Source organism: Ranitomeya variabilis, chromosome 4, assembly GCF_051348905.1.
Source record: "Ranitomeya variabilis isolate aRanVar5 chromosome 4, aRanVar5.hap1, whole genome shotgun sequence".
Lineage (NCBI taxonomy): Eukaryota > Metazoa > Chordata > Amphibia > Anura > Dendrobatidae > Ranitomeya > Ranitomeya variabilis.
Genome location: NC_135235.1, coordinates 766,140,275 through 766,167,529, shown reverse-complemented (window position 1 = coordinate 766,167,529; position 27,255 = coordinate 766,140,275). Strand labels below are relative to the sequence as shown.

General features: G+C 44.0%; 1 protein-coding gene and 1 pseudogene across 2 annotated transcripts in view; one reads left to right on the top strand and one right to left on the bottom strand.

Moving 5' to 3' along the window:
* Nucleotides 1-27,255, top strand: part of LOC143768290 (uncharacterized) — a 457,435-nt pseudogene that overhangs the window by 90,621 nt on the left and 339,559 nt on the right. The gene's annotated exons all lie outside the window — the stretch shown is intronic.
* The window catches only part of LOC143766869 (uncharacterized), an 82,976-nt gene continuing 79,572 nt past the window's right edge, over nucleotides 23,852-27,255 (bottom strand). The window contains exon 9 of the mRNA XM_077254865.1: nucleotides 23,852-25,403. Coding sequence (XP_077110980.1) covers nucleotides 24,043-25,403 — 1,361 coding nt within the window. The 3' untranslated portion in view covers nucleotides 23,852-24,042. The remainder of the gene's footprint in view (nucleotides 25,404-27,255) is intronic.

Genomic DNA, 27,255 nt, shown 5'->3' with positions numbered 1-27,255 from the left:
CCTCCTCAGAGCTCGTCCCGTGTTGCTCCTTAACCACCAGGTCATAACAGATGTCATGGCAGCTAGATGATATACCTTCCCACAGGTGAAGTATGTCCCCAGGGCTTCCCAATGTGAAGATGGTGGATGGTGAGAGGAGCAGAGAAGAATGAGGACACAAGGTTACTGTCTCTTTACCTTTCACTGAAGACTTCAGCATCCACAATCCAGAGCACCAGATCACAAGGCAGGTAGAGTCCGGCCGGTTTGGAGGCAAGTCCAGAGTTCCCTAGTCCAGGTGGAAATCAATAGTCTTCCCTTGTGCTGCAGTGGTGTAGTCCTTTACTGCCTATGGCTTCACATAAGGGTCTCACAGATGTGATGATTCGCTCTCTCTGTCCCCCATATAGGATAGGACAAAACCCGTATGATTGGTGACTTGAGCCTGTTTATAGGGTCTCTTAGATAACCCAGCTCTGTGGGGTGTCACTGTTCCTCCTGGGTGTAGGTGCGGACAGGTAACGTGCAAATAGCTGTCCTACCGGTCTCGGAAGTAAGGCGTAGAGGTCCTTACTCCCTCGGTGTTCCGGCTACCGGGTTTCTGCGCCTCAGAAGGAGGCAGCCTGTTCGTGGCTGGTCCCCTTCTGGTATCCTCTCTTTTGCTTCGACTCCCTTAATGCTCACTGCAATACCATTCTCCTTCAAAATGTATTTTTCTGACAGCTGCAGCTCCGTGGACATGCACAGCTCCGTGGAACCTCTGTCCTCCTCAGACGGATGTCTGGAACTAACTGAGCTTAGCTCAGCCAGCATCTAACTTCTGTCTGAAACTGACTAACTTTCCCTACAGACTACCACTCATATATATATATATATATATATATATATATATATATATATATATATATATATATATATGGGGAGTAACCCAATAAATAGGAGCAGAAGCTCCCCCTGGTGGCCTGGAGTGTGAATTTGTTGCATGTTTGTGATACCTGGATGCAGTTATCCTTCCTTGCCTCCAAACGTAGTATCACTCTCCCCGGGAGGAAAGCAATACCACTGTGACAACCAGGACCCTGGGGCGCAACACTGCAATTTGAGAAAATGTCTAAAAAGCCTTCACTATTCTTCTGTACAGCTGTATAATGAGGCCCATGCTTTATAGTAAAGGGAATGGAGTGAGGACCTGATCCCAGGAGCTACAATCTGAGAGCATGGCTAAAAAGCCTTCACTAGACACCTGTACAGCTGAGGCTTTATAGTGAAGGGACTGCAGTTATAATGTGGCGCCCCAGGGTCCTGGTCGTCACAGTAATGTTGCTTTCCTCACGGGGAGTGTTGTGAATAGAACTTTTGTGAGTTCTGCCCTTGGGCTCCCTCTGGTGGTTACAAGTGGAACTGCTGCTTCTTGGGTTTAGCATTAGCAGCTGCTTTCACTGATCGCCTCTCCTGGCTCTGCTATTTAACCTGGCTCTGGACTTCAGTTCATGCCAGCTGTCAATGTTTCTGGGTTGGATTCAGATCTCTTCTTGGATTTCTCTTATGGCCTGTCCATTTCAGCAAAAGATAAGTTCTTACTAGATCTTTTGTTTTCCATTTGCTGTGGACTTAATCGCTCTGCTCATGTTATGTTTTTTCTTGTCCAGCTTGTCAGTATGATATATTCAGTCTAGCTGGAAGCTCTGGGGAAGCAGATTTGCCCTCCACACCGTGAGTCGGTGTGGAGATTATTTTTGTAAACTCTGCGTGGATTTTTACTTTTTAATACTGACCGCACAGTACCCTGTTGTGAATTCCGTTCTCGGGCTCCCTCCTGTGGTCATAAATGGTACTTTGGTGAGTTCTGTCCTTGGACTCCCTCTGGTGGCTTTGAGTGGAATTGATGGTCTTTGAGCTTGGCTTCCTCAGCTGCCCTCGTTTATTGCTAGGCTGGCTTCCCTATTTAACTCCACTCTGATCGTTACTTCATGCCAGCTGTCAATGTCTTAGCACTGGTTCAGATCTCTCTGGGATTTCTCTGATGACCTGTCTACTTCAGCAGAAGCTAAGTCCCTGCTAGTTCATTTGTTGTTCATTGCCTTTGAATATATTTTTTAGTACATTCTAAGTTCTTGTCCAGCTTGCTATCATGATATTTCCTTGCTAGCTGGAAGCTCTGGGGGTGCAGAGTTGCACCTTCACATCGTGAGTCAGTGTGGGGGCCTTTTTGCACACTCTGCGTGTTTTTTTTGTAGGTTTTTGTACTGACCGCACAGTTCCCTTTACTATCCTCTGACTATTTAGTGAAGTCTGGCCTCCTTTGCTAAAACCTGTTTCATTTCTGTGTATTTGACTTTCCTCTTAACTCACAGTCAATATTTGTGGGGGGCTGCCTTTTCCTTTGGGGAATTTCTCTGAGGCAAGGTAAGGCTTCTATTTCTATCTTTAGGGGTAGTTAGTTCTTAGGCTGTGAAGAGGCATCTAGGGAGAGTTAGGTACGCTCCACGGCTATTTCTAGTGTGTGTGATAGGATCAGGGTTGCGGTCAGTAGAGTTCCCACATCCCCAGAGCTTGTCCTAAATTTCTGTTACCCATCAGGTCATTCCGGGTGCTCCTAACCACCAGGTCCATAACAGTACAGCTGGCCCACAAAGTGTTAATGCATCTCAAAAGAGGGATAAGAGAAGTTCTGAGGCCATTTTTTTTTCTTTGCAGTGTGTTTTGTCTTTCTTTTCCCCTTAACCTCTGGGTGGTTCAGGACTCAGGTGCAGATATGGATATTCAAGGTCTGTCCTCTTGTCTGGATCCACTCACTGCAAGGGTACAAAGCATTCAAGATTATGTAGTTCAGAATCCTATGTTAGAGCCTAGAATTCCTATTCCTGATTTGTTTTCTGGGGATAGATCTAAGTTTCTGAATTTTAAAAATAATTGCAGACTATTTCTTGCTCTGAAACCCCGCTCCTCTGGTGACCCCATTCGGCAAGTAAAAATTATTATTTCTTTGTTACGTGGCGACCCTCAAGATTGGGCATTCTCCCTTGCGCCAGGAGATCCTGCATTGCTTAATGTAGATGCGTTTTTTCTGGCGCTTGGATTGCTTTATGACGAACCTAATTCAGTGGATCAGGCAGAGAAAATCTTGCTTGCTTTGTGTCAGGGTCAGGATGAAGCGGAGGTATACTGCCAGAAGTTTAGAAAGTGGTCTGTGCTCACTCAATGGAATGAGTGTGCCCTGGCAGCAATTTTCAGAAAGGGTCTTTCTGAAGCCCTTAAGGATGTTATGGTGGGGTTCCCCACGCCTGCTGGTCTGAATGAGTCGATGTCCTTGGCCATTCAGATTGATCGGCGTTTGTGTGAACGCAAAGTTGTGCACCATTTGGCGGTGCCCTCTGAGCAGGGGCCTGAGCTTATGCAATGTGATAGGAATTTGACCAGAACTGAACGGCAAAATTACAGACGTCAGAATGGGTTGTGTTTTTACTGTGGTGACTCCACTCATGCTATCTTTGACTGCCCTAAGCGCACTAGGCGGTTCGCTAGGTCTGTCACCATTCGTACTATACAGCCTAAATTTCTCTTGTCTGTTACTTTGATTTGCTCTTTGTCATCCTACTCTGTTATGGCATTTGTAGATTCGGGCGCTGCCCTGAACTTGATGGACTTAGAGTTTGCCAGGCGCTGTGGTTTTTTCTTGGAGCCTTTGCAGTTCCCTATTCCATTAAGGGGAATTGATGCTACGCCATTGGCCAAGAATAAACCTCAGTACTGGACTCAATTGACCATGTGCATGACTCTTGCACATCGGGAGGATATTCGCTTTCTGGTGTTGCATAATTTGCATGATGTTGTCGTGTTGGGTTTGCCATGACTGCAAGTTCATAATCCCGTATTGGATTGGAAATCAATGTCTGTGTCTAGTTGGGGTTGTCAAGGGGTACATGGCGATGTTCCTTTGATTTCAATTTCTTCTTCTACTCCTTCTGAAGTCCCTGAGTTTTTGTCGGATTACCAGGATGTATTTGATGAGCCCAAATCCAGTGCCCTACCTCCTCATAGGGATTGTGATTGTGCTATAAATTTGATTCCTGGTAGTAGGTTCCCTAAGGGTCGACTTTTCAATTTGTCTGTGCCAGAGCATGCCGCTATGTGGAGTTATATAAAGGAGTCCTTGGAGAAAAGGCATATTCACCCGTCTTCGTCGCCGTTGGGAGCAGGGTTCTTTTTTGTGGCCAAGAAGGATGGTTCTCTGAGACCCTGTATAGATTACCGCCTTCTCAATAAAATCACGGTCAAATTTCAGTACCCTTTGCCTCTACTGTCTGATCTGTTTGCTCGGATTAAGGGGGCTTGTTGGTTCACCAAGATAGATCTTCGAGGGGCGTATAATCTTGTGCGTATAAAACAGGGCAATGAATGGAAAACAGCATTTAATACGCCCGAGGGCCATTTTGAGTACCTGGTGATGCCATTTGGGCTTTCTAATGCTCCATCTGTGTTTCAGTCCTTTATGCACGACATCTTCCGAGAGTATCTGGATAGATTCATGATTGTATATTTGGATGATATTTTGGTCTTTTCGGATGATTGGGAGTCTCATGTGAAGCAGGTCAGGATGGTATTCCAGGTCCTTCGTGCTAATGCCTTGTTTGTGAAGGGGTCTAAATGTCTTTTCGGAGTTCAGAAGGTTTCCTTTTTGGGCTTCATTTTTTCCCCTTCTACTATCGAGATGGACCCTGTTAAAGTTCAGGCCATTTATGATTGGACTCAACCTACATCTGTGAAGAGTCTTCAGAAATTCCTGGGCTTTGCTAATTTTTACCATCGCTTCATCGCTAATTTTTCTAGTGTGGTTAAGCCTTTGACTGATTTGACCAAGAAAGGTGCTGATGTGGTGAATTGGTCCTCTGCAGCCGTTGAGGCTTTTCAAGAGCTGAAACATTGTTTTTCTTCGGCCCCTGTGTTGCGTCAGCCAGATGTTTCACTCCCTTTTAAGGTCGAGGTTGATGCTTCTGAAATTGGTGCAGGGGCTGTTTTGTCTCAAAGAAGTTCTGGTGGCTCTGTGATGAAGCCATGTGCCTTCTTTTCTAGAAAGTTTTCGCCTGCTGAGCGTAATTATGATGTTGGCAATCGGGAGTTGTTGGCTATGAAGTGGGCATTCGAGGAGTGGCGACATTGGCTTGAGGGAGCCAAACATCGCGTGGTGGTCTTGACGGATCACAAGAATCTGACTTATCTCGAGTCTGCCAAGCGGTTGAATCCTAGACAGGCTCGATGGTCGCTGTTTTTCTCCCATTTCGATTTTGTGGTCTCATACCTTCCGGGCTCTAAGAATGTGAAGGCTGATGCCCTTTCTAGGAGTTTTGTGCCTGATTCTCCGGGAGTCCCTGAGCCGGCTGGTATTCTCAAAGAGGGGGTGATTCTGTCTGCCATCTCCCCTGATTTGCGGCGGGTGCTGCAGGAGTTTCAGGCTGATAGACCTGACCGTTGTCCACCGGAGAGACTGTTTGTCCCTGATAGATGGACCAGTAGAGTTATTTCCGAGGTTCATTGTTTGGTGCTGGCTGGTCATCCTGGGATTTTTGGTACCAGAGATTTGGTGGCTAGGTCCTTTTGGTGGCCTTCCTTGTCGCGGGATGTGCGTTCTTTTGTGCAGTCCTGTGGGACTTGTGCCCGGGCCAAGCCCTGCTGTTCTCGTGCCAGTGGGTTACTTTTGCCCTTGCCAGTCCCAAAAAGGCCTTGGACGCATGTTTCCATGGATTTTATTTCCGATCTCCCTGTCTCTCAAAGGATGTCGGTCATCTGGGTGGTTTGTGATCGCTTCTCTAAGATGGTTCATTTGGTACCCTTGCCTAAATTACCCTCCTCCTCTGATTTGGTTCCAATATTTTTCCAGCATGTGGTTTGTTTGCATGGCATTCCGGAGAACATTGTGTCGGATAGAGGTTCCCAGTTTGTTTCAAGGTTTTGGCAGTCCTTTTGTGCTAAGATGGGCATTAATTTGTCTTTTTCTTCAGCGTTTCATCCTCAGACAAGTGGCCAAACGGAGCGAACCAATCAGACCTTGGAAACCTATTTGAGATGCTTTGTGTCTGCTGATCAGGATGATTGGGTGACCTTTTTGCCGTTGGCCGAGTTTGCCCTTAATAATCGGGCTAGTTCTGCTACCTTGGTTTCGCCTTTCTTTTGTAATTTTGGTTTTCATCCTCGTTTTTCTTCGGGGCAGGTTGAGTCTTCTGACTGTCCTGATGTGGATTCTGTGGTGGACAGGTTGCAGCAGATTTGGACTCATGTGGTTGACAATTTAACATTGTCTCAGGAAAAGGCTCAGCGTTTTGCTAACCGTCGTCGGTGTGTTGGTCCCCGGCTTCGTGTTGGGGATTTGGTTTGGTTATCTTCTTGTCATGTGCCTATGAAGGTTTCTTCCCTTAAGTTCAAGCCTCGCTTTATTGGTCCTTATAAGATTTCAGAAATCATCAATCCTGTGTCTTTTCGTTTGGCCCTTCCAGCTTCCTTTTCCATTCATAATGTGTTCCATAGATCTTTGTTGCGGAGATTTGTGGCGCCCATGGTTCCTTCCGTTGATCCTCATGCTCCGGTGCTGGTTGAGGGGGAGTTGGAATATGTGGTGGAGAAGATTTTGGATTCTCGTTTTTCGAGGCGGAAGCTTCAGTATCTGGTCAAGTGGAAGGGTTATGGTCAGGAGGATAATTCTTGGGTTGTTGCCTCCGATGTCCATGCTGCCGATTTGGTTCGTGCTTTTCACTTGGCTCGTCCTGATCGGCCTGGGGGCTCTGGTGAGGGTTTGGTGACCCCTCCTCAAGGGGGGGGTACTGTTGTGAATAGCACTTTTGTGAGTTCTGCCCTTGGGCTCCCTCTGGTGGTTGCAAGTGGAACTGCTGATTCTTGGGTTTAGCATTAGCAGCTGCTTTCTCTGATCGCCTCTCCTGGCTCTGCTATTTAACCTGGCTCTGGACTTCAGTTCATGCCAGCTGTCAATGTTTCTGGGTTGGATTCAGATCTCTTCTTGGATTTCTCTTATGGCCTGTTCATTTCAGCAAAAGATAAGTTCTTACTAGTTCTTTTGTTTTCCATTTGCTGTGGACTTAATCGCTCTGCTCATGTTATGTTTTTTGTTGTCCAGCTTGTCAGTATGATATATTCAGTCTAGCTGGAAGCTCTGGGGAAGCAGATTTGCCCTCCACACCATTAGTCGGTGTGGAGATTATTTTTGTAAACTCTGCGTGGATTTTTAGTTTTTAATACTGACCGCACAGTACCCTTTCCTATTCTGTCTATCTAGATTGGTAGTGGCCTCCTTTGCTAAAATCTGTTTTCATTTCTGTGTATGTAATTTCCCTCTCCTCTCACAGTCAATATTTGTGGGGGGCTATCTTTCCTTTTGGGGAATTTCTCTGAGGCGAGATAGCTTTCTCTTTCCATCTTTAGGGGTAGTTAGTTATCAGGCTGTGACGAGGTGTCTAGGGAGTGACAGGAACATCCCACGGCTACTTCTAGTGTTGGTGTTAGGATTAGGAACTGCGGTCAGTACAGATACCACCTCCTCAGAGCTCGTCCCATGTTGCTCCTTAACCACCAGGTCATAACAGGGGAGAGTGATGTTACCTTTGGAGGCAAGGAAGGATAACTACATCCAGGTTCCACAAGCATGCAACACGTTCATACTCCAGGCCAGCAGGGGGAGCTTTTGATCCTATTTACTAGGTGACTCCCCATATATATATATAACTGGTAGTCTGTAGGGAAAGTTAGTTAGTTCCAGACATCCGTCTGAGGAGGGCAGAGGGTCAACTGAGCTGTGCATGCCCTAAGAGCTGCAGCTCCCAGAAGGAGACATTTCAGAAAGCAGAATACGTTGCAGTGAGCGTGCAGGAAAGCAAAGCACGGGAGAGGATACCAGAAAGGGACCAGCCCCGAGCAGGCTGCCTCTTTCTGAGGCGCAGATAACCGCTTACTTTAGAGACCAGCAGGACAGCTAATTGCACGTTACCTGTCCGCACTTACACCCTGGAGGCACGGTGACACCCCACAGAGCCTGGTTATCTAAGAGACCCTATAAACAGGCTCAAGTCACCAGTCATACGGGTTTTGTCCTATCCTATACGGGGGACAGAGAGAGAGAGGAACACCACATCTGTGAGGACCTTACAAGAGGCTTAGCAGTAAGGGACTACACCACTACAGCACAAGGGAAGGCTATTGATTTCCACCTGGACAAGGGGACTCTGAACTTGCCTCCGAATGGGCCACAACCTATCTGCCCTGTGATCTGGTGCTCTGGGCTGTGGCTGCTGAACCCAACAGTAAACAATGTAGAGACTGCAATCCTGTGTCCTCGCTCCTTACTGCACCTCTCACCATTCTACCATCTACACACTGGGAAGCCCTGGGGATATGCTTTACCTGTGGGAAGGTATACCATCTATCTGCCATAACATCACCCCAGTGGACCACTTAAAGTAGCATCGGTCACCCTGACCAAATACCACAGGTGGAGTCATGAACATAAACTTTATCCCTTTAAAGACCTTTCCCTTTTACACAGACATACCAGGGCCACGGACCAGGTCGCAGCCACCGTGACATCCCCCTGTAACACCGGGCCCGGTACCGAGTACCCCACGGCCCTGATAGGGCGCTCCAATAGCAGTGGGAAAAGTAGCACTATGTGCAAGAAGAGATGTTTTTGATTCAAAAAGAGACGGACTGCCCATCACTGAAGTGTCCAGTGTTTACCCAGGTCCATCCATCCCCTGTCCTTGCTGCACACACTGCTGTAGTGTGCTGTTAGTGGCCACCCACATCCATACATCCCCTATCCTGGCTGCACACACTGCTGTAGAGTGCTGTTAGTGGCCACCCACGTCCATACATCCCCTATCCTGGCTTCACACACTGCTGTAGAGTGCTGTTAGTGGCCACCCACGTCCATACATCCCCTATCCTGGCTGCACACACTGCTGTAGAGTGCTGTCAGTGGCCACCCAGGTCCATCCATCCCTTGTCCTGGCTGCACACACTGCTGTAGAGTGCTGTTAGTGGCCACCCAGGTCCATCCTTCCCCTGTCCTGGCTGCACACACTGCTGTAGAGTGCTGTTAGTGTCCACCCATGTCCAATCATCCCCTGTCCTGGCTGCACACACTGCTGTAGAGTGCTGTTAGTGTCCACCCACGTCCATACATCCCCTATCCTGGCTGCACACACTGCTGTAGAGTGCTGTTAGTGGCCACCCACGTTCATACATCCCCTACCCTGGCTGCACACACTGCTGTAGAGTGCTGTTAGTGGCCACCCACATCCATACATCCCCTATCCTGGCTGCACAGACTGCTGTAGAGTGCTGTCAGTGGCCACCCACGTCCATCTATCCCCTGTCCTGGCTGCACACACTGCTGTAGAGTGCTGTTAGTGTCCACCCACATCCATACATCCCCTATCCTGGCTGCACAGACTGCTGTAGAGTGCTGTCAGTGGCCATCTGCTCCTGTGATAATGAATTCATCACATTTGAAAAAACTGACCGTCACATCCAAACATAGACTAAGTGTGAACAGGTGCTGAACCTAGAGTCACCAACTCTTATACAGTCAAGCAAATAAGGCAGCACTGAAACATGCAAACATGAAACACGAAAACTGAACTGCATTACTGCACTAGAAATATGAAAAATGAGAGCGTTTAGCGAATAAAAATGGCCAATTTTATGTGTACCTGGTAGCCACTTTACGGCATCTCTCTTATACCAGGTCCTACGCTTTCCTTTCCTCGCTGAGAATAAACGTCTCCATCTGAATGGATACCTATGAAAACCTCTTCTTAGACTAATATTCTCTCTCTCTGTGGAGGGGTAATGGACCTGTTGCAATTAAAACACCTGTGGCTAGGAGGCGGAGTGCTCGGTCAGAAGGCTAAATAATACATTTGAAAAAACTGACCGTCACATCCAAACATAGACTAAATGTGAACAGGTGCTGAACCTAGAGTGACCAACTCTTATACAGTCAAGCAAATAAGGCAGCACACTGCAGCGCTGAAACATGCAAACATGAAAACTGAACTGCATTACTGCACTAGAAATCTGAAAAATGAGAGCGATTAGCGCATAAAAATGGACAATTTTATGTGTACCTAGTAGCCACTTTTACGGCATCTCTCTTATACCAGGTCCTACGCTTTCCTTTCCTCGCTGAGAATAAGTGTCTCCATCTGAATGGGTACCTATGAAAACCTCTTCTTAGACTAATATTCTCTCTCTCTGTGGAGGGGTAATGGACCTGTTGCAATTAAAACACCTGTGGCTAGGAGGCAGAGTGCTCAGTCAGAAGGCTAAAGAATACATTTGAAAAAACTGACAAATAGGCAAATATCTATATGGAGCATCTTGTGGGGCCATAATGTTTGTGCAGCACTATATGGGACAAGTGTCTGTATGGGGCATCTTATGGGACCATGATCAACGTTTGTGCAGCACTATACGGGGCAAATATCTTTATGGAGCATCTTATGGAGCCAAAATTAACGTTTGTGCCACATTGTATGGGGCAAATGTCTGTATGGAGTATCTTATGGGGCCATAACGTTTCTACAGCACTATATGGGGCAAATATCTTTATAGAGCATCTTATGGGGCCATAATTAACGTTTGTGAAGCATTATATGGGGCAAGTGTCTGTGTGGAGCATCTTATGGGGCCATAATCAAGGTTTGTGCAGCACTATATGGGGCAAATATCTGTATGGAGCATCTTATGGGGCCATAATCAACGTTTCTGCAGCACTATATGGCGCATATATCTTTATGGAGCATCTTATGGGGCCATAATCAACGTTTCTGCTGCACTATATTGGGCAAATGTGTCTATGGAGCATCTTATGGGGCCATTATTAACCTTTATGCAGGATTATATGGGGCATATTTTAATATGGAGCATCTTATGAGGCCATCATAAACTTTATGCAGGATTATATGGGGCTCCTGATTTAATATGGATATTAAAAAACACTTAACCTACTGATGTCTCAATTAATTTTACTTTTATTGGTATCTATTTTTACTTTTGACATTTACCGGTAGTTGCTGCATTTCCCACCCTAGGTTTGTACTCGAGTCATTAAGTTTTCCCAGTTTTTTGTGGCAAAATTAGGGGGGTCGGCTTATACTCGAGTATATACGGTATCTTTATTTAGCTTACAAAAACACATACAAATCTTCAGAGAAAGCCACATGAAAATACGCATCAAATCCACGTGGATTTTTACATGTGTTTTCTGGCAAGAGAGGAAGAATCTGTGCAGAAAATTCCACAGACAAATCCGCAATGTGTGCAGATAGCCTTATAGTGCCGATGTCCGGACTTTGCAGCCTCCTGACCTGATCAGGAGTCAGATATTTCTTTACACTCCATGCGGACATCACATAGTGGATCCTTCTTTGCATGTATTCTCGTTATATCTTTCTAACTTTCACTGCTAATAATATAGGCACACAGATACCTTTGGGTTATATTACGCCATTTTTTGATTAGCAAACTGCATGAGATGGTATTAACAGGAATATATGCAACAATCGTGTTTGTGCCAGTCTGTTAGTGCATTTGCTTGGTAGGACACTTAAAATCGTCTATCTGATATTTATTGATTCACAGGGAATCTGTCGCCTAATTTTGGCCCTAAAACTGCGACCACCGCCATCAGGGGCTTATCTATAGCTGTACATTCTGTAATGCTGTAGATAAGCCCCCAATGTAACCTGAAAGATAAGGAAAACAGGTTATAATATACTCACCCAGGGGCGGTCCAAGTGCAGTCCAGTCCAATGGGCATCACAGTCCAGGTCCGGCATCTCCCATCTACATACGATGTCATCCTCCTTGCTTCTGTCGCGGCTCCTGTGCAGACGTACTGATTTGCCCTGTTGAGGGCAGAGCAAAGTACTGCAGTGCGCAGGCGCCGGGAAAGGTCAGAGAGGCCCAGCACCTGGGCACTGCAGGACTTTACGCTGCCCTCAACAGGACAAATCAGTACGCCTGCACCGGAGCTGCAACAGAAGCAAGGAGGATGACTACATCGTATGAAGATGGGAGGCGCCTGACCCAGACCGTAACGCCCATCGGACCGGACCGCCCCTGGGTGAGTACAATCTAACTTGTTTTTCTTATCTTTCAGGTTACTTCGGGGGGGGGGGGAGGCTACTACAGGACACCCAAGCCTTAAGATGGGCCACGGCCCACATCACAGTGGGCCACGGCATTCTGCTTGCCCCCAAGCTAAAATTTGCCAGCCAGCCCCTGGGGCCACTAATACTATTTATGGCCACATAATGCATAGCCGGTTTACACTTCCAAAAAAAGTTTTCATTTCAGGGCCGCTTGCAGCAGCATGAACACCCACGAGGTTTAAAGAATGGGCAGCAAAAGGAGAAAAGAGAGCTCTTGGAATTTTTTCTAGAATTTTGACCCTCACACATTTAATCCTACCAGACATGTTTGCCCCATTATATCCCTGGCCTCTGCAGTCTTTAACCCCTTCACGCTGCGGCCCTTTTTTGTTTTTGCGTTCTTGTTTTTCGCTCCCCTCCTTCCCAGAGCCATAACTTTTTTATTTTTCCATCAATATGGCCATGTGAGGGCTTATTTTTTGTGAGACGACTTGTACGTTTAATCGACACCATTGGTTTTACCATGTCTTGTACTAGAAAACGGGAAAAAAATTCCAAGTGTGGTGAAATTGCAAATCCCACACTTGTTTTTTGTTTAGCTTTTTTGCTAGGTTCCCTAAATGCTAAATCTGACCTGATATTATGATTCTCCAGGTTATTACGAGTTCATAGACACCAAACATGTCTAGGTTATTTTTTATCTAAGTGGTGAAAAAAAATTCAAAACTTTGCTAAAAAAAAAAATACCCGTAGCGTCTCCATTTTTCAGGATCTCAGGTCAGGTGATGGCTTATTTTTTGTGTGCTGAGCTGACGTTTTTAATGATAGCATTTTGGTGAAGATACGTTCTTTTCATCGCCCGTTATTGCATTTTAATGCAATGTCGCGGCGACCAAAAAAACTTAATTCTGGCGTTTCTAATTTTTTTCCCGCTACGCCGTTTAGAGATCAGGTTAATTCTTTTTTTACTGATAGATCGGACGATTCTGAACGCGGTGATAACAAATGTGTATGTTTGATTTTTTTATTGTTTTATTTTGGATGGGGAGAAAGGGGGGTGATTTAAACTTTTATATTTTTTTTATTTTATTCATATTTTTAAAAACATTTTTTTCTTACTTGCGCCATGCTTCAATAGCCATGGGAGGCTAGAAGCTGGCACCACTCGATCTGCTCAGCTACATAGCAACGATCATCAGATCGCTGCTATGTAGCTAAAATGCAGGCTTGTTATGGGCGCCGACCACAGGGTGGCGCTCTCAGCAGGCCGGCATCAGTAACCATAGAGGTCTCAAGGACCTCTATGGTTACCATTCTGACGCATCGCCGACCCCCGATCATGTGACTGGGGTCGGTGATGCGCTCATTTCTGGCCGCACGGCCGGAAGCGGTAGTTAAATGCCGCTGTCAGCGTTTGACAGCGGCATTTAACAGGTTATAGCGGCGGGTGAATTGCTATTTCACCCACCAATATTGCGCGCACATGTCCGCTGTATAAAACAGCTGACATGTCGCGACTTTGATGTGGGCTCACCGCTGGAGCCCACATCAAAAGGGGGAGACACGACATGTGCCGTAATAGCACGGCGCATGTCGTGAAGGGGTTAAGGTCAATGGCATGCTCATGCAGTCTTGATATAATCATGTCTGCAATTTGTTCTCCCGTCTTCTGAAAAAAATCAAAAAATTCCAAAAAACTTTCTTGCACATGCCAAATTCCTGTTTTGGGGTCTCTGGATACATTCCTTAAAACTATAACATTCTGTTCTGTGTGTGAGACATCTGGAGTAGCATCACAAATAACAGAAAAATAAATTGCTTCTTTCCTTTCTGAAAGTATGGCATCCAGAACGTGTTTTCCACAAATATTCATAAATTCGTTTTGTGTTGCCCAAGATAGATAATGAGCTGGCATTTTTTCCCTTTTGTTGACTAACCTTGACCTTTTCTAGGTGCTCTTTTAGAACACTGTCATATCGTGACAAGATTTCCAATGTTCCAAGAAAATTGCCATTATGTAGGTCTCCAATTCTCTGTGACGTTCCCCTGAAAGCCATGTTGCGTGAAGCTAAATGCAGTGTCACATCCAAAAGTCTTTCTAGAAGAGCCACAAGCCTCTCTGCTTCCTTCGCTAAACTTCTTTGCATCTCGAAGTCAACACCATGGCCAACTTGGGAGTTTTGGCGTGTTCTCCAACTCCAGTATTGCTTCCTGTGCAGTGCGCTATTTTCATGCTCTGGTAGCTTGAGGTACAGACGATGCCATTTGGAAACCATAGGATTAAAACCTTCTTTCCGGCAAAGGATGCTCCCAGTTTTGATTCTTTTATCGAATATGAAATACATGAAATATGAATAGCAAAATGGCTTTTTGAACATTAGAAAAAATATTTATGAGATGCTTTCCACAGAATTTGGCCAAATAGTGTGAGCCCATCAACCATCGTCAAGGTGGTCTCATTAATCTGATGGGTCCCTGACCTCCCTGTCCAAATGTGAACACTTACCGAAGGCCAATGTCTGTATGTTTGGGTGAATGTGGACATCTCTCTCAGAAAAGCCTACATATGGGTTGGTCGGAACCAAGTGTGATTAGATGTAATTAAAAACCACATGATGGGAGGAGTGCTCAGTCAGTCAGCTAACATAGAAATGACAGAAAAACGACTGGCACATCCAAACTAGTGTGAATAGGGGCATACCAGGAGCAGCTACCTCCATATACAATATACAAAAAACACTGCACTCTATCGTGCCAAAGCATGTCGAATAGGAAATACACGAAATATGAATAGCAAAATGGCTTTTTGAACATTAGGAAAAATATTTGGTTTACACTTGGTTCCGGCCAACCCATATATGTAGGCTTTACTGATAGAGGTGTCCACATTCACCCATGCATACAGACATTAGCCTTCGGTAAGTGTTCACATTTGGACAGGGAGGTCAGGGACCCATCAGATTAATGAGACCACCTTGACGATGGTTGATGGGCTCACACTATTTGGCCAAATTCTGTGCAAAGCATCTCATAAATATTTTTTCTAATGTTCAAAAAGCCATTTTGCTATTGATATTTCATGGGCTCACACTATTTGGCCAAATTCTCTGCAAAGCGTCTCAGAAATATTTTTCTTAATGTTCAAAAAGCTATTTGCTATTCATATTTCATGTATTTCCTATTCGACATGCTTTGGCACTATAGAGTGCAGTGTTTTTTGTATATTGTATATGGAGGTAGCTGCTCCTGGTATGCACCTATTCACACTAGTTTGGATGTGCCAGTCATTTTCTGTCATTTGATTTTATCATCTGAAAATGCCATACATGTTACACAATACATTACCTTCCTACTTGGGCTCCATCGTAGCCAATCCCTTATACATTTTTCACGCCCATTAGATGACTTTGCATATAGGAGAAAGTCACTAAAGGAACGGTCATCAACATCCTTAGGCAAAGATCGTACCATCTGCTTCAATTCTTCTTCATTAGAAAGCCCTGAAAGAACAATCTTCTCCCGTTCCTTATCCTTGATGACATCTGGCCACATTTCTGGGTCTTTCCAATTAATTTCTTCTTCTCCTTCTTCTCCTCCTCCTTTTCCTTCTTCTTCTCCTCCTTCTTCTCCTCCTTCTAATGTTATCCGAGTGCACTTCTCAGGAGAAAGAGTCTCTGCACTCTGGCCGCAAGATGGTTCTTCATACACATGTTCTAAAATGGAACTTGAGCATTAAGGCATTTCCTCTTCTTCCATCTGTATACAAACAGTGGAAGGGAGCATTTTGTGAGAAGGGCTGGGAAAAGGTGACATGGTTGTGGACCTGGACCGTGTTTCTGCAGATTCTTCTGTTTCCACATCAGTTGGCATAGTTTCAGTCTCTTCTTGCATTACAGAAGAAAAGCTTCAAGAGGCAGCCAGTTCACCAGTGTCATCATCACCTCCTTGGTGCTTTGTGGCGTTTTAAAGTACTGAGATAAAATGCTTTTCTTTTGAAGCCTTTCCTCCTCTTCATCACCATCCCTTTTCTCCTCTCTTTTTGAGAGCCTGATTTATGTTTGTACATCTTTCTTAGTCTATGTACACACAATTACAGCTTGCAAGGTAATTTGTAAGCGAGGATTGCCTACATATATAAGAATGCCAAATCAGAATTAGCTTGGAAATTGCAACACTACATCATCATACTGGTTCGGGGATGCCAAGTAACATTTAAATAACAGTCTAAAACAGACGCTTTGGTTTTTGTCACCATTGACTCAACGGTGACAAGAACAAGCGGAAGTGCTGCTGTTTAACTCCGCTACGCAGTGCAGTCATTTTGACAGGTCAAACAAAAGAAAGCTTTGCGGGCTGTCAAAATGAAGAGTCACCTGGATTGATTGCTGCCCTGGTTCCAGGAGAGGGATTCATGGAGTCAGCAAGGCCTGTGGCCAAAAGTAAGTGGTAAGCGCCACTTACACAGCAGAACAAGGGGCAAACTGTGTGTGTAGGGTCACAGAGCGAGCAGAAGTGACAGCTCACCCAAGACTGCTTCGCTTGAGTACCCCCCAGCAATAAATCATCACTTATCCTTAGGCCAAGTTCACATGTTCAGTATTTTACATCACTTCTTTGTAAGCCAAAATCAGAAGTGGTACAGAGGAAAAGTATAATAGAAACATGTCACCAGTTCAGTATTTATAAGCCAAAGCCAGGAGTTGGTGATAAATGCAGATGTAAAATACTGACCAAATACAGAGCATGTCCTTAGTATAGGCCAGGTACGGACTGGGAATGAAATTCAGCCCTGGCATTTGAAATCAGACAGGCCCATGCTGTTCTCATCCCCAGCACCAAATGGGATAAATTACTAATATAAGCCTTCATGGAGGAAAGCAAGATTTACTACTAGACCGATATTTGTAATGATACATATCATGGCTGTGTCATAGACAGTCATAGCACAGGCATGGAGCCCAACACACAGGCTGTCCATGCATGTGTTGTGTGACTGTCACACAGCTACGACACATGCAGCTACAGCGGCAAACATCTGATCATCGGCAGCACTCCAGGTATCCGGGTTACCGCAGAAGCTTCATCGGTAAGCGCTACAGCTTGCCGAATAAGCAGGGACTCGAAGAAATTCGCTCAACTCTACTTATGACATAGCTTCTGACTTCCAGCCAGTCACAACCTACGCTTACAAGATGGCACCGAAATACCAGAGTGGTGCTGAAAATTGATAAATATGTTGGACGGTCAGTATGAGAGGGAACTTAGGTTTAAAGGGACTGTCAGCATAGAGTGACTGTTCAAAAAAGGCCCTCCATTCTGCTTCACAGCGGGGCCAATCATTTACATTCACCTTGCCACCTGCATGTTTTCCCTCTATGTCCATCCCCTCTCCTTTACTAGACAGCTGTGGCTTCATATCAACGGAGAAGGTTAGAGATCGAGGGAAACCAAGCAGGTGGGAAGATGTACTTAATGATTGCCCACTGTGAAGCACCAAGCACCTGGACTTAGTTGAACAGTCATTCTTTGCTGACAGAGTCCTTTTAAAGCACTACTCCAGTGATGGAACAAAAAAGCAAGCATAGAGACACTATCATACAATCACGTACTGATCTGGTGGACAAACTAATACATGGACTTGTTATTTACTCATACAGCTGAAGTTTCCGCTGCGCCCACCACCCAGTAAAGAATAATCTAATGGTTGTCTCAGCCTGCCCACCTCTGCCGCCTCAGCCTGCCAACCAAATAAGTGGAAAGTGTATATTATTGCATATATAATCACTGATTATACACTACAAAAATATTATCTTTATTGGTATTAAAAACCTAGAAATTATAGAAAATAAATACACCTCAAAACTTAACTAAGTGATTATATAAAAAAACACAAATAAATTAAAAAGGAGTCAAGAGTAAAGGGGTGATCGCCCCATTTATTTATTTTACTCACTTTTATAGCAGTAATAATTCCAAAACTCTTTAGGCTATGTTCCCACAGTCAGTAATCGCTACAGGAAAGTAGACCCCCTAAGGAACTTATCTAGATGTGTGGTGAGCACTTTGATCCCCCAAGTGCTTGACAGAAGCTTATAATGTAGAGCCAAAAAAATACAAAAATCTTATTTTTTTCAAAAGAATGATCATTTTGGCCCCAATTTTTTATTTTCCCTAACAGGAGAAATTGGACCCCAAAAGTTGTTGTGCAATGTGTCCTGAGTAGGCTGATACCCCATAAATTGGGGTAAACCCCTGTTTGGGCAAATGGCAGAGCTCGGAAGGGAAGGAGCGCCGTATGACTTTTTCAAAGCAGAATTGTCTGGAATTGAGATCAGACGCATGTAGCATTTGGAGACCCCCCTGATGTGCCTAAACAGTGGAAACCCCCAATTCTAACTCCAACCCTAACACAACACACCACTAACCCTAATCCCAACCCTCACCATAACCCTAACCACACCTCTAACCCTAACCCGAACGCCAACACAACCCAAACCCCAACACACCCTTAACCCTAATCCCAACCCTAACCCTAACCCCAAACCTAACCCTAACTTTAGCCGCAACCCTAACCATAGCCCCAGCTCTAAATATAGCTCCAACACAAACTGTAACCCCAACCCTACCTATAGCCACAACCCTAACCCTAATGGGAAAATGGAAATAAATAAATTTTTTTATTTTATTATTTTTCCCTAACTAAGCGGGTGATAAAGGGGGTTTACTATTTATAGCGGGTTTTTATGACTGGCAGCTGTCATCGACTAAATGACGCTTTTTATTGCAAAAAATAGTTTTACCATCACCACATTTTGAGAGCTATAATTTTTCCATATTATGGTCCACAGTCATGTGAGGTCTTGTTTTGCAGGACGAGTTGACGTTTTTATTGGTACCATTTTCGGGCACATGACATTTTTTTGTAGCTTTTTATTCCAATTTTCGGGACGCAGAATGAACCAAAACTTGTAGATTGTGAGCCTTCGTGGGCAGGGTCCTCTCTCCTCCTGTACCAGTTATGACTTGTATTGTTTAAGATTATTGTACTTGTTTTTATTATGTATACCCCTCCTTAGATGTAAAGCGCCATGGAATAAATGGTGCTATAACAATAAATAATAATAATAAAAACAGCTATTCATGCATTTCTTTTGGGGGGCGTTTATACCGTTCCACGTTAGGCAAAAATTGATAAAGCAGTTTTATTGTTCGGGTCAGTACGATGACAGTGATACCTCATTTATATCATTTTCTTAATGTTTTGGTGCTCTTATACACTAAACTCTGATGGATCTGTTGTGATGGATCTGTATGGGAGCTTGTTTTTGGCGGGACAAGATGACATTTTCAGCGGTACCATGTTTATTTATATACATCTTTTGGATCGCGTTATTCCACTTTTAGTTCGGCGGTATGATGCTAAAGCATGTTTTTTTGCATTTTTTTCTAATTGTGTTCACTAAAGGGGTTAACTAGCAGGATCAATTTTATAGGTCTGATCGTTACGGACGCAGCGATACTAAATATATGCTACAAGAAAGAAATATATCTTGGTACCGTGTTAGCCAGTAGATAGAAACATATTTAGAATTGAGAGTCCTCAGTGGTTGATACCTTTGACAGGACAATAGAACACTCCTTATCTAAGAATTGGCCCAATATTTATGGACGTAACTGTTTATCACCCATGGTAATTCTGCTTCATGTCACCTAGCTTATCCATGGTTTTTTTCCCCTCTTTTTTTTTTCTATACTATGTTGTGCATAAATATGTGATTCTTCAGTATTTGCTTTAGTCTTTGGCTGATGAAGAGACGTATGTAGACTTGAAAGCTTGAAATTTGTTACCATCTTTTCAGTTAGCCATTAAAAGGTATCAACCACTGAGGACTCTGAGGAGAATATTTTACTAAATATCTGTACTTTTATTGTTTAGATTTTTTATTCAAAGATTGATTTAATCATGGAATATTGATTTTTTAATTTTTATTATATTTTTAAATTTTACAATTATTATTATTTTTTTTTTTAATTCATTCTGACTTTTACTCTTTGTCCCACTAAGAGACACTCATTTTGCGCAGGCTGATTGCTTATATGGCATGCAGATCTGCATGCAATATAAGCTATCAGCGCTGCATTTAATTTCTCACTAACCTCAGAGACCTCCTGACATACACTGTGCATGACAGGAAATCTCTGAGCTCTGGTAACCAGGATGTCATCACGACATCAGGTTACCATGGGAGGGATCGGGACCCCGCTGTTGTGAATTCAGCTCTTGGGTTCCCTCCGGTGGTTGTTGGTGGTAGTGCAGTTGTCTCTGGGTTGTAGTCCAGGGCAGGTGTTTCTGCTTATTGCAGCTCTACTAGGTATTTAGGTGTGCAGGATCCATTAGTCCTTGCCAGTTGTCCATTGTTCTTGGAGGGTTTACATCTCTGTCTGGTTCCTTCTGCTCTGCTGCCAATTCAGCCAAGATAAGTGTCTGGTTTATTTTCCTGCAGCACACATGCAGTGTGCATTACAATTCAGAACAATTCATTGTTTTTTCTTGTCCAGCTTAGACTTGTTTGGATTTTTCCAGTCATGCTGGATTCTCTGGAGATGCAGATATACATTCTATGTCTTTAGTTAGATGTGGAATTTTTGTATTTTCTGCTGTGGATATTTTTAGGGTTTTTATACTGACCGCTTAGTACTCTGTCCTATCCCTTTACTATTTAGCTAGAAGTGCCTCTTTTGCTAAATCCTGTTTTCAGTCTGTGTGTGTCTTTACTCTAATATTCACAGTCGATATTTGTGGGGGGCTGCCTATCCTTTGGGGTTTCTGCTCTGAGGCAAGATAGAATTCCCATTTCCATCTATAGGGTTTAGTCCTCCGGCTGTGTCGAGGTGTCTAGGATGTGTTAGGTACACCCCATGGCTACTTCTAGTTGCGGTGTCAGTTTAGGGTTGCGGTCAGTAGTTTCCACCTTCTCCAGAGAAAGTCTCATGCGGCTCCAAGGCCACCGGATCATAACACCCCGCATCATGCTGCTTGCTCCCAGAATGCTGCGATCATGTTTGATCGCAGTGTATCGGGGGTTAAAGTGCCGGGAGCGGTCCTGATCACGTATGACGTACTATCCCGTCCATAGGCATTAAGGCCCTGGGCACATGGACGGGATAGTAGTCAAAGGTCAGAAAGGGCAGAGCTTAATTGAAATAATGACACTGACTCATTTAGTCATCTTAATTAAACCATAATTACTGCATGATCTGCATCACCTAATTCCACCTAGCTTGGCCCTGGGCCCTGATAGAATGCAGACTACCTGGGCCTTGTTGAAGTGTGGACCCCCCTGGACCCTGATGCAATGCGGACGGACCCTCGTGCCTTCTTGAAATGTGGGCCCCCTGTGCCTTCTTGAAATGTGGGCCCCCTGTGCCTTCTTGAAATGTGGGCCCCCTGTGCCTTCTTGAAATGTGGGCCCCCTGTGCCTTCTTGAAATGTGGGCCCCCTGTGCCTTCTTGAAATGTGGGCCCCTGTGCCTTCTTGAAATGTGGGCCCCCTGTGCCTTCTTGAAATGTGTGGCCCCTGTGCCTTCTTGAAATGTGGGGTCCTCCACCCCCTGGACACTGGTGCAATGCGGGCCTCTGGCAGGCTGCCCCCCTGTCAGTCACCTCACCACTGAGCCTCAGCAAAGCCTCTTCTCACCAGAGAGAGACTACTCACCCTGCTCGCCCACCGCCAACACCTGCTCATCCGGTCTCCCTCCTGGCCGTCGCCTCGTCCGGTCTGCCCGCCGCCTCTTCTGACCCGCCGACCGCCGCCTATTCTGGCCCGTTGCCTCTTCTGGCCTGTCGACCGCCATCCGCCCGCACCCTCGTGGCACACTGCACGCTGCTCTGCTCCGGAATGAGGAAGTGGAGTAGAGCAGCGTGTGACATCAGGACCTGGACCATGATGCACTGGGCCGCAGCTTAAAGCTAAAGTGCCCATTTCCATTCACCAGCTGCATTTACAACCATAGTGTTGAAATGCATAGGGCGTTCGAAAGCCTGAACAATTTACACAATATTAGGGGGCCCGAGCGCGGACCGGGCAGCCAGCGTGTTTGGGCCCCCCTTTTTACTTTTAATCACCGGACCCCATACTGTAGTAAGGACAGCAATGCCCTGATGGCGGCCCTGATTGCAGCAGCATTACATGTGGCACATTTTTATATGGATCATCTTATTGGGGCCATAATGAACTTTAATGCAGCATTGTATGGGACAAATGTTTCTATGGAGCATCTTATGGGGCCTGTTATGATCCTGGTGGTAGGATCTCAAACTGACCCGACACATATACCCTGAATATATAGGACAAGTTCTGGGGATGTGGAAGCTATACTGACCGCAATCCTGATCCTATCCAAACACACTAAAGGCAGCTGTGGAGCGTTACCTGAAAACCTAGACGCCTCGTCACAGCCTGAGAAACTGACTACCCCTAGAGAGAAAGCAAAGACCTCCCTTGCCTCAGAGAAATATCCCCAAAGTTTTAGATAGCCCCCCACAAATAATAACGGTGAGTTAAGGGGAAAACACAAACGTAGAGATGAAACAGGTTTAGCAAATGAGGCCCGCTAATACTAGATAGGCAGATAATAGGTAGGTGTCTGTGCGGTCAGTACAAAAACTATCAAAAGTAAACCACGCAGAGAATACAAGAACCCCCACACTGACTCATGATGTGAGGGGCGCACTCGGCACCCCAGAACAAACCAGCAAGCAAAAAATCACATAAAAGCAAGCTGGGCTGAACTCATAATATAATGAGAAACGTTTTCAAGGAAATAATGAGAAACTGAACAAGCAAACTTAGCTTCTCATAGCAGGAGACTGGTCACAAGGAATATTCAGGAGAGCACAGGATCAGGACTGAATACACCGACAGCAGGCGACAAGTAAAGGTCCAGGTGAGTTAAATAGGCCCAGCCTAGCAAGAGATGAAACAGCTGAGCCCAGCCAAGACCAGCCATATTGCTAAAGGCCACCAGAGGGAGCCCAAGAACAAACTCACACAGTACCACTCATGACCACAGGAGGGAGCCCGAGAACGGAATTCACAACAGGGGCCATTATTAACCTTTGTGCAGCATTATATGGGTCATATTTTAATATGGAGCATCTTATGGGGCCCATCAATCTGTATGGAGCATTATATGGGGCTCCAGACTCAATATGGATATTCAAAAACACTTAACCTACTGATGTCTCAATTAATTTTACTTTTATTGGTATCTATTTTTATTTTTGAAATTTACTAGTAGCAGCTGCATTTCCCACCCTAGGTTTATACTCGACTCATTAAGTTTTCCCAGTTTTTTGTGGCAAAATTAGGGGTCTCGGCTTATACTCAGGTCGGCTTATACTCGAGTATATACGGTAGTTTGAGATCTGGGATCTGCCAATATGTGGCTGGTTTTCTGACTGTTTCAGATAACATGATATATGATTTTAGTTTTTTTTTTGTCTAGTCTCGCTTGAGTATAGGTCAATATTAAGTAGTCTCCTGATGAGTCGCCTTTGGTGAAGACGATGAAACCCGTAGAAATGAGAGGCTTGAAGAGTGAGTATGTATACGTCACCTCACCCTATATGCTGAACTGTGGAGTACATGTTTTTTCTATTAGTCACCTACTGACTAATCTCCAGGGGGTGAATTATGGGTATAGTTTTACATTTGGAATCAATAAAGTTTATTTTTATCCTTTTGTCAGCAAACATGAAGAATGACAAGAGACAACCCGTTTAAGAAGATTTCATTTTGGTTAAAACTATTCCAAGATTATGAACATAAAAAAGGCTTCTCCCCTATGTGATGTCTCTGATGTTTATTAACAGTTGATTTACAAGTAAAATATTTCCCACATTAAGAAAATGAAAAAGACTTCTCCTCTGCGTGACTGCTCTGATGTCTAACAAGAAGCGCTTTCTGGTTAAAACATTTCCCACATTCTGAACAGGAAAAAGGCTTCTCCCCCGTGTGAGTTCTTTGGTGACTAACAAGATGTGATTTCCATTTAAAACATTTCCCACATTCTGAACAGGAAAAAGGCTTCTCCCCTGTGTGAGTTCTCAGGTGTCTAACAAGATGCTCTTTATAAGTAAAACATTTCCCACATTGTGAACATGAAAAAGGCTTCTCTCTTGTGTGAGTTATTTGGTGTGCAACAAGATTCCCTTTATGGCTAAAACATTTCCCACATTCTGAACAGGAAAAAGGCTTCTCCCCCGTGTGAGTTCTATGGTGTTTAACAAAATCTGATTTCCAGTTAAAACATTTCCCACATTCTGAACAGGAAAAAGGCTTCTCCCCTATGTGAGTTCTCTGGTGTCTAACAAGATGCTCTTTAAAGGTAAAACATTTCCCACATTCTAAACATGAAAAAGGCTTCTCCCCCATGTGAGTTCTATGATGCTTAAGCAAATCTGATTTCTGGTAAAAACATTTTCCACATTCTGAACATGAAAAAGACTTCTCCCCTGTGTGAGTTCTTTGGTGAGTAACAAGCAGTGATTTATATGCAAAACATTTCCCACATTCTGAACAGGAAAAAGGCTTCTCCCCTGTATGAGTTCTCTGGTGACTAACAAGATTTCCTCTATAGTTAAAACATTTCCCACATTCTGAACAGGAAAAAGGCTTCTCCCCTGTATGAGTTCTATGGTGATTAACCAAATCTGATTTCCAGTTAAAACATTTCCCACATTCTGAACATGAAAAAGGCTTCTCCCCTGTGTGAGTCCTCTGGTGACTAACAAGATGCCCTTTAAAGCTAAAACATTTCCCACATTCTGAACATGAAAAAGGCTTCTCCCCCGTGTGAGTTCTATGGTGATTAACCAAATCTGATTTCTGGCCAAAACATTTCCCACATTCTGAACATGAAAAAGGCTTCTCCCCTGTGTGAGTTCTCTGGTGACTAACAAGATTCCCTTTCCGGTTAAAACATTTCCCACATTCTGAACATGAAAATGACTTCTTTGCTTTAGGAGCAGTTTGCTTTTTAATGCCTCTTTTGTGACTTTGATTTTCCTTAGTAGTCAGTAATGAATCAGAAGATGGGACCTGTTTCATAGGATCAGATGACAGATCTTTGCTGTGAATGGCTGACGATATATCTGGAGTAACAGCAATCACTTCAGTTGTATCTTGTAGGATCTCAAGATCATCAGATTTAAAAATTGAAGATGTCGGCTGTCCCTCTGATCTCCTGGTACAGTCATCTGCTAAGATAAAAAAACATTTTTTTTTAATAAAATATCCTCCAGTTTTATAATTTTTAACATTTCTACTTAAACTGTCCATAAAAATGGCAAGCTATGTAAAATCTTTATTTACCAAGACAATGACAGTTCACAGTCTAATAGAAAACCTTGTTGGATTAACCATTAGTGTGTGGTGTTCAACTATTTGTTCATTCTGCCTCCCAAGTATCGAATAAAAAGAAACCAATCAATGTTATGTAGACAAAAATAATGCCAATTCTCATCTCACAAAAACAAGTCCACAGTCAGGTCTATCATCTGTCAATGGAAAAACAGAGGTTCCCACACTATTAGTGGCTCAAAAAGGCTGATGAAAAGCCACAGGGTTTCTATAAACCAATCCAGCAAAATCTGCTCTCACTTTTTAAGTTTTGCAGTGTGCTCAAACAACATTTAGAATCCCTGTATTTAGCAATATTCCAGTGAGAAGAATCCACTTAATTTGCGGTGTGTATCTCCTGGAGCACAATCTGTGCGTTAATTTCTGGAAAGTGGCTGTGGAGTCAAAATATTTATTCCTCCTACACACTTGGTCTAATTGTTGCTACCCCTCATTTAATGACAGAAAAACCCACAATGGTCACAGAAATAACTTGAATCTGACAAAAGTACAGTAATAAATCAAAAATGTATGAAAATGAACAAAGGAAAGTCTCTCTCTATCTGCCTCATAAAAACGCTGTTTCTCCTCAGATCTCCTGTCAGTAAGAAATTAGAGGAGAAACAGTGTTACAAGTGCTGCTGGCAACAGCTGTGTCAGTCAGCGATCTTGTTAAAAAGTAGAAAAAACAGATAATGCAGGTTAAAGTTAGTGCTATAGTTAGTGTAATAATTATAGGGGATAACTCAGGAGACTCTTTGCATGGAACAAGACAACTACAGGACACAGTTTTATAAGTGGTAAAGTCTATATTATCACACGGTGATTCAAACAGGTGCAGAGAGAAACTCAAGTCCACAACACTTGGAGTAAATATTAAACGCAGCTTAGCAGTCTATAGGAAACTTCAGAGGAAAAATGCAATCACGCAGAAAGTCTATAAAGCACAATTATTCTTGAGGACACTTGACACGAATAAGTCCTTGTCTTAGTCCAAACACAGATAGATATGCTTATAAGGCAGTTCAAATAATATCTTAGCTCAACCAGGGAGGCCTGGGTAATAGTCTCAGGTTATTGCAGAGCAGCAGCAGCTTACATGTCCAGCAAATGCAGATGGAAGTAAACACGAGCAGCAGATGAAGGAGGATTACTGGAAACTGGTATATGCAGCAGGAACTCAGAGCAGAGTAGCAGGATCTCCACACAGGTTCACAGGAGCAGGTATATAGCCAGGGAGTCAACAAAGTCAGGAGCTGGATGCAGGGCAGAATACTCTAGCACAGACTGAAAGCTGGGGTGGAGTTTTATAGCAGGAAGACACAGTGCACATGAGACCAAAGATGCCATCTTGGAAAAGGGCAGTAATGCACAAAAGGAAATAAAAAATGTTCAGAGTCCTGACAGTTAGGGTTAGTGTTGGGGCTAAAGTTAGAGTTGCTGTGAGGCTAAAGTTAGGGTTACTGTTAGGCAAAAGTTAGGGTTAGGCTAAAGAATTAGGCTTTTCTCATTTATCTCGCCAATAATTTGGTCAAGTCAGAGTTTTCTATTAGCTTGCTAGAGCATATTGTCCTACAAACAAATTTATATGCGTCCCAATTCATCAGCCAGAATCCATGATCCTATTATGCTAGGTCAAATTTATGGACACCAACTAATGTCCTAGAAATGAAACATTTTTGAGGACTTACATTCGATTCACTATGGGGCTTG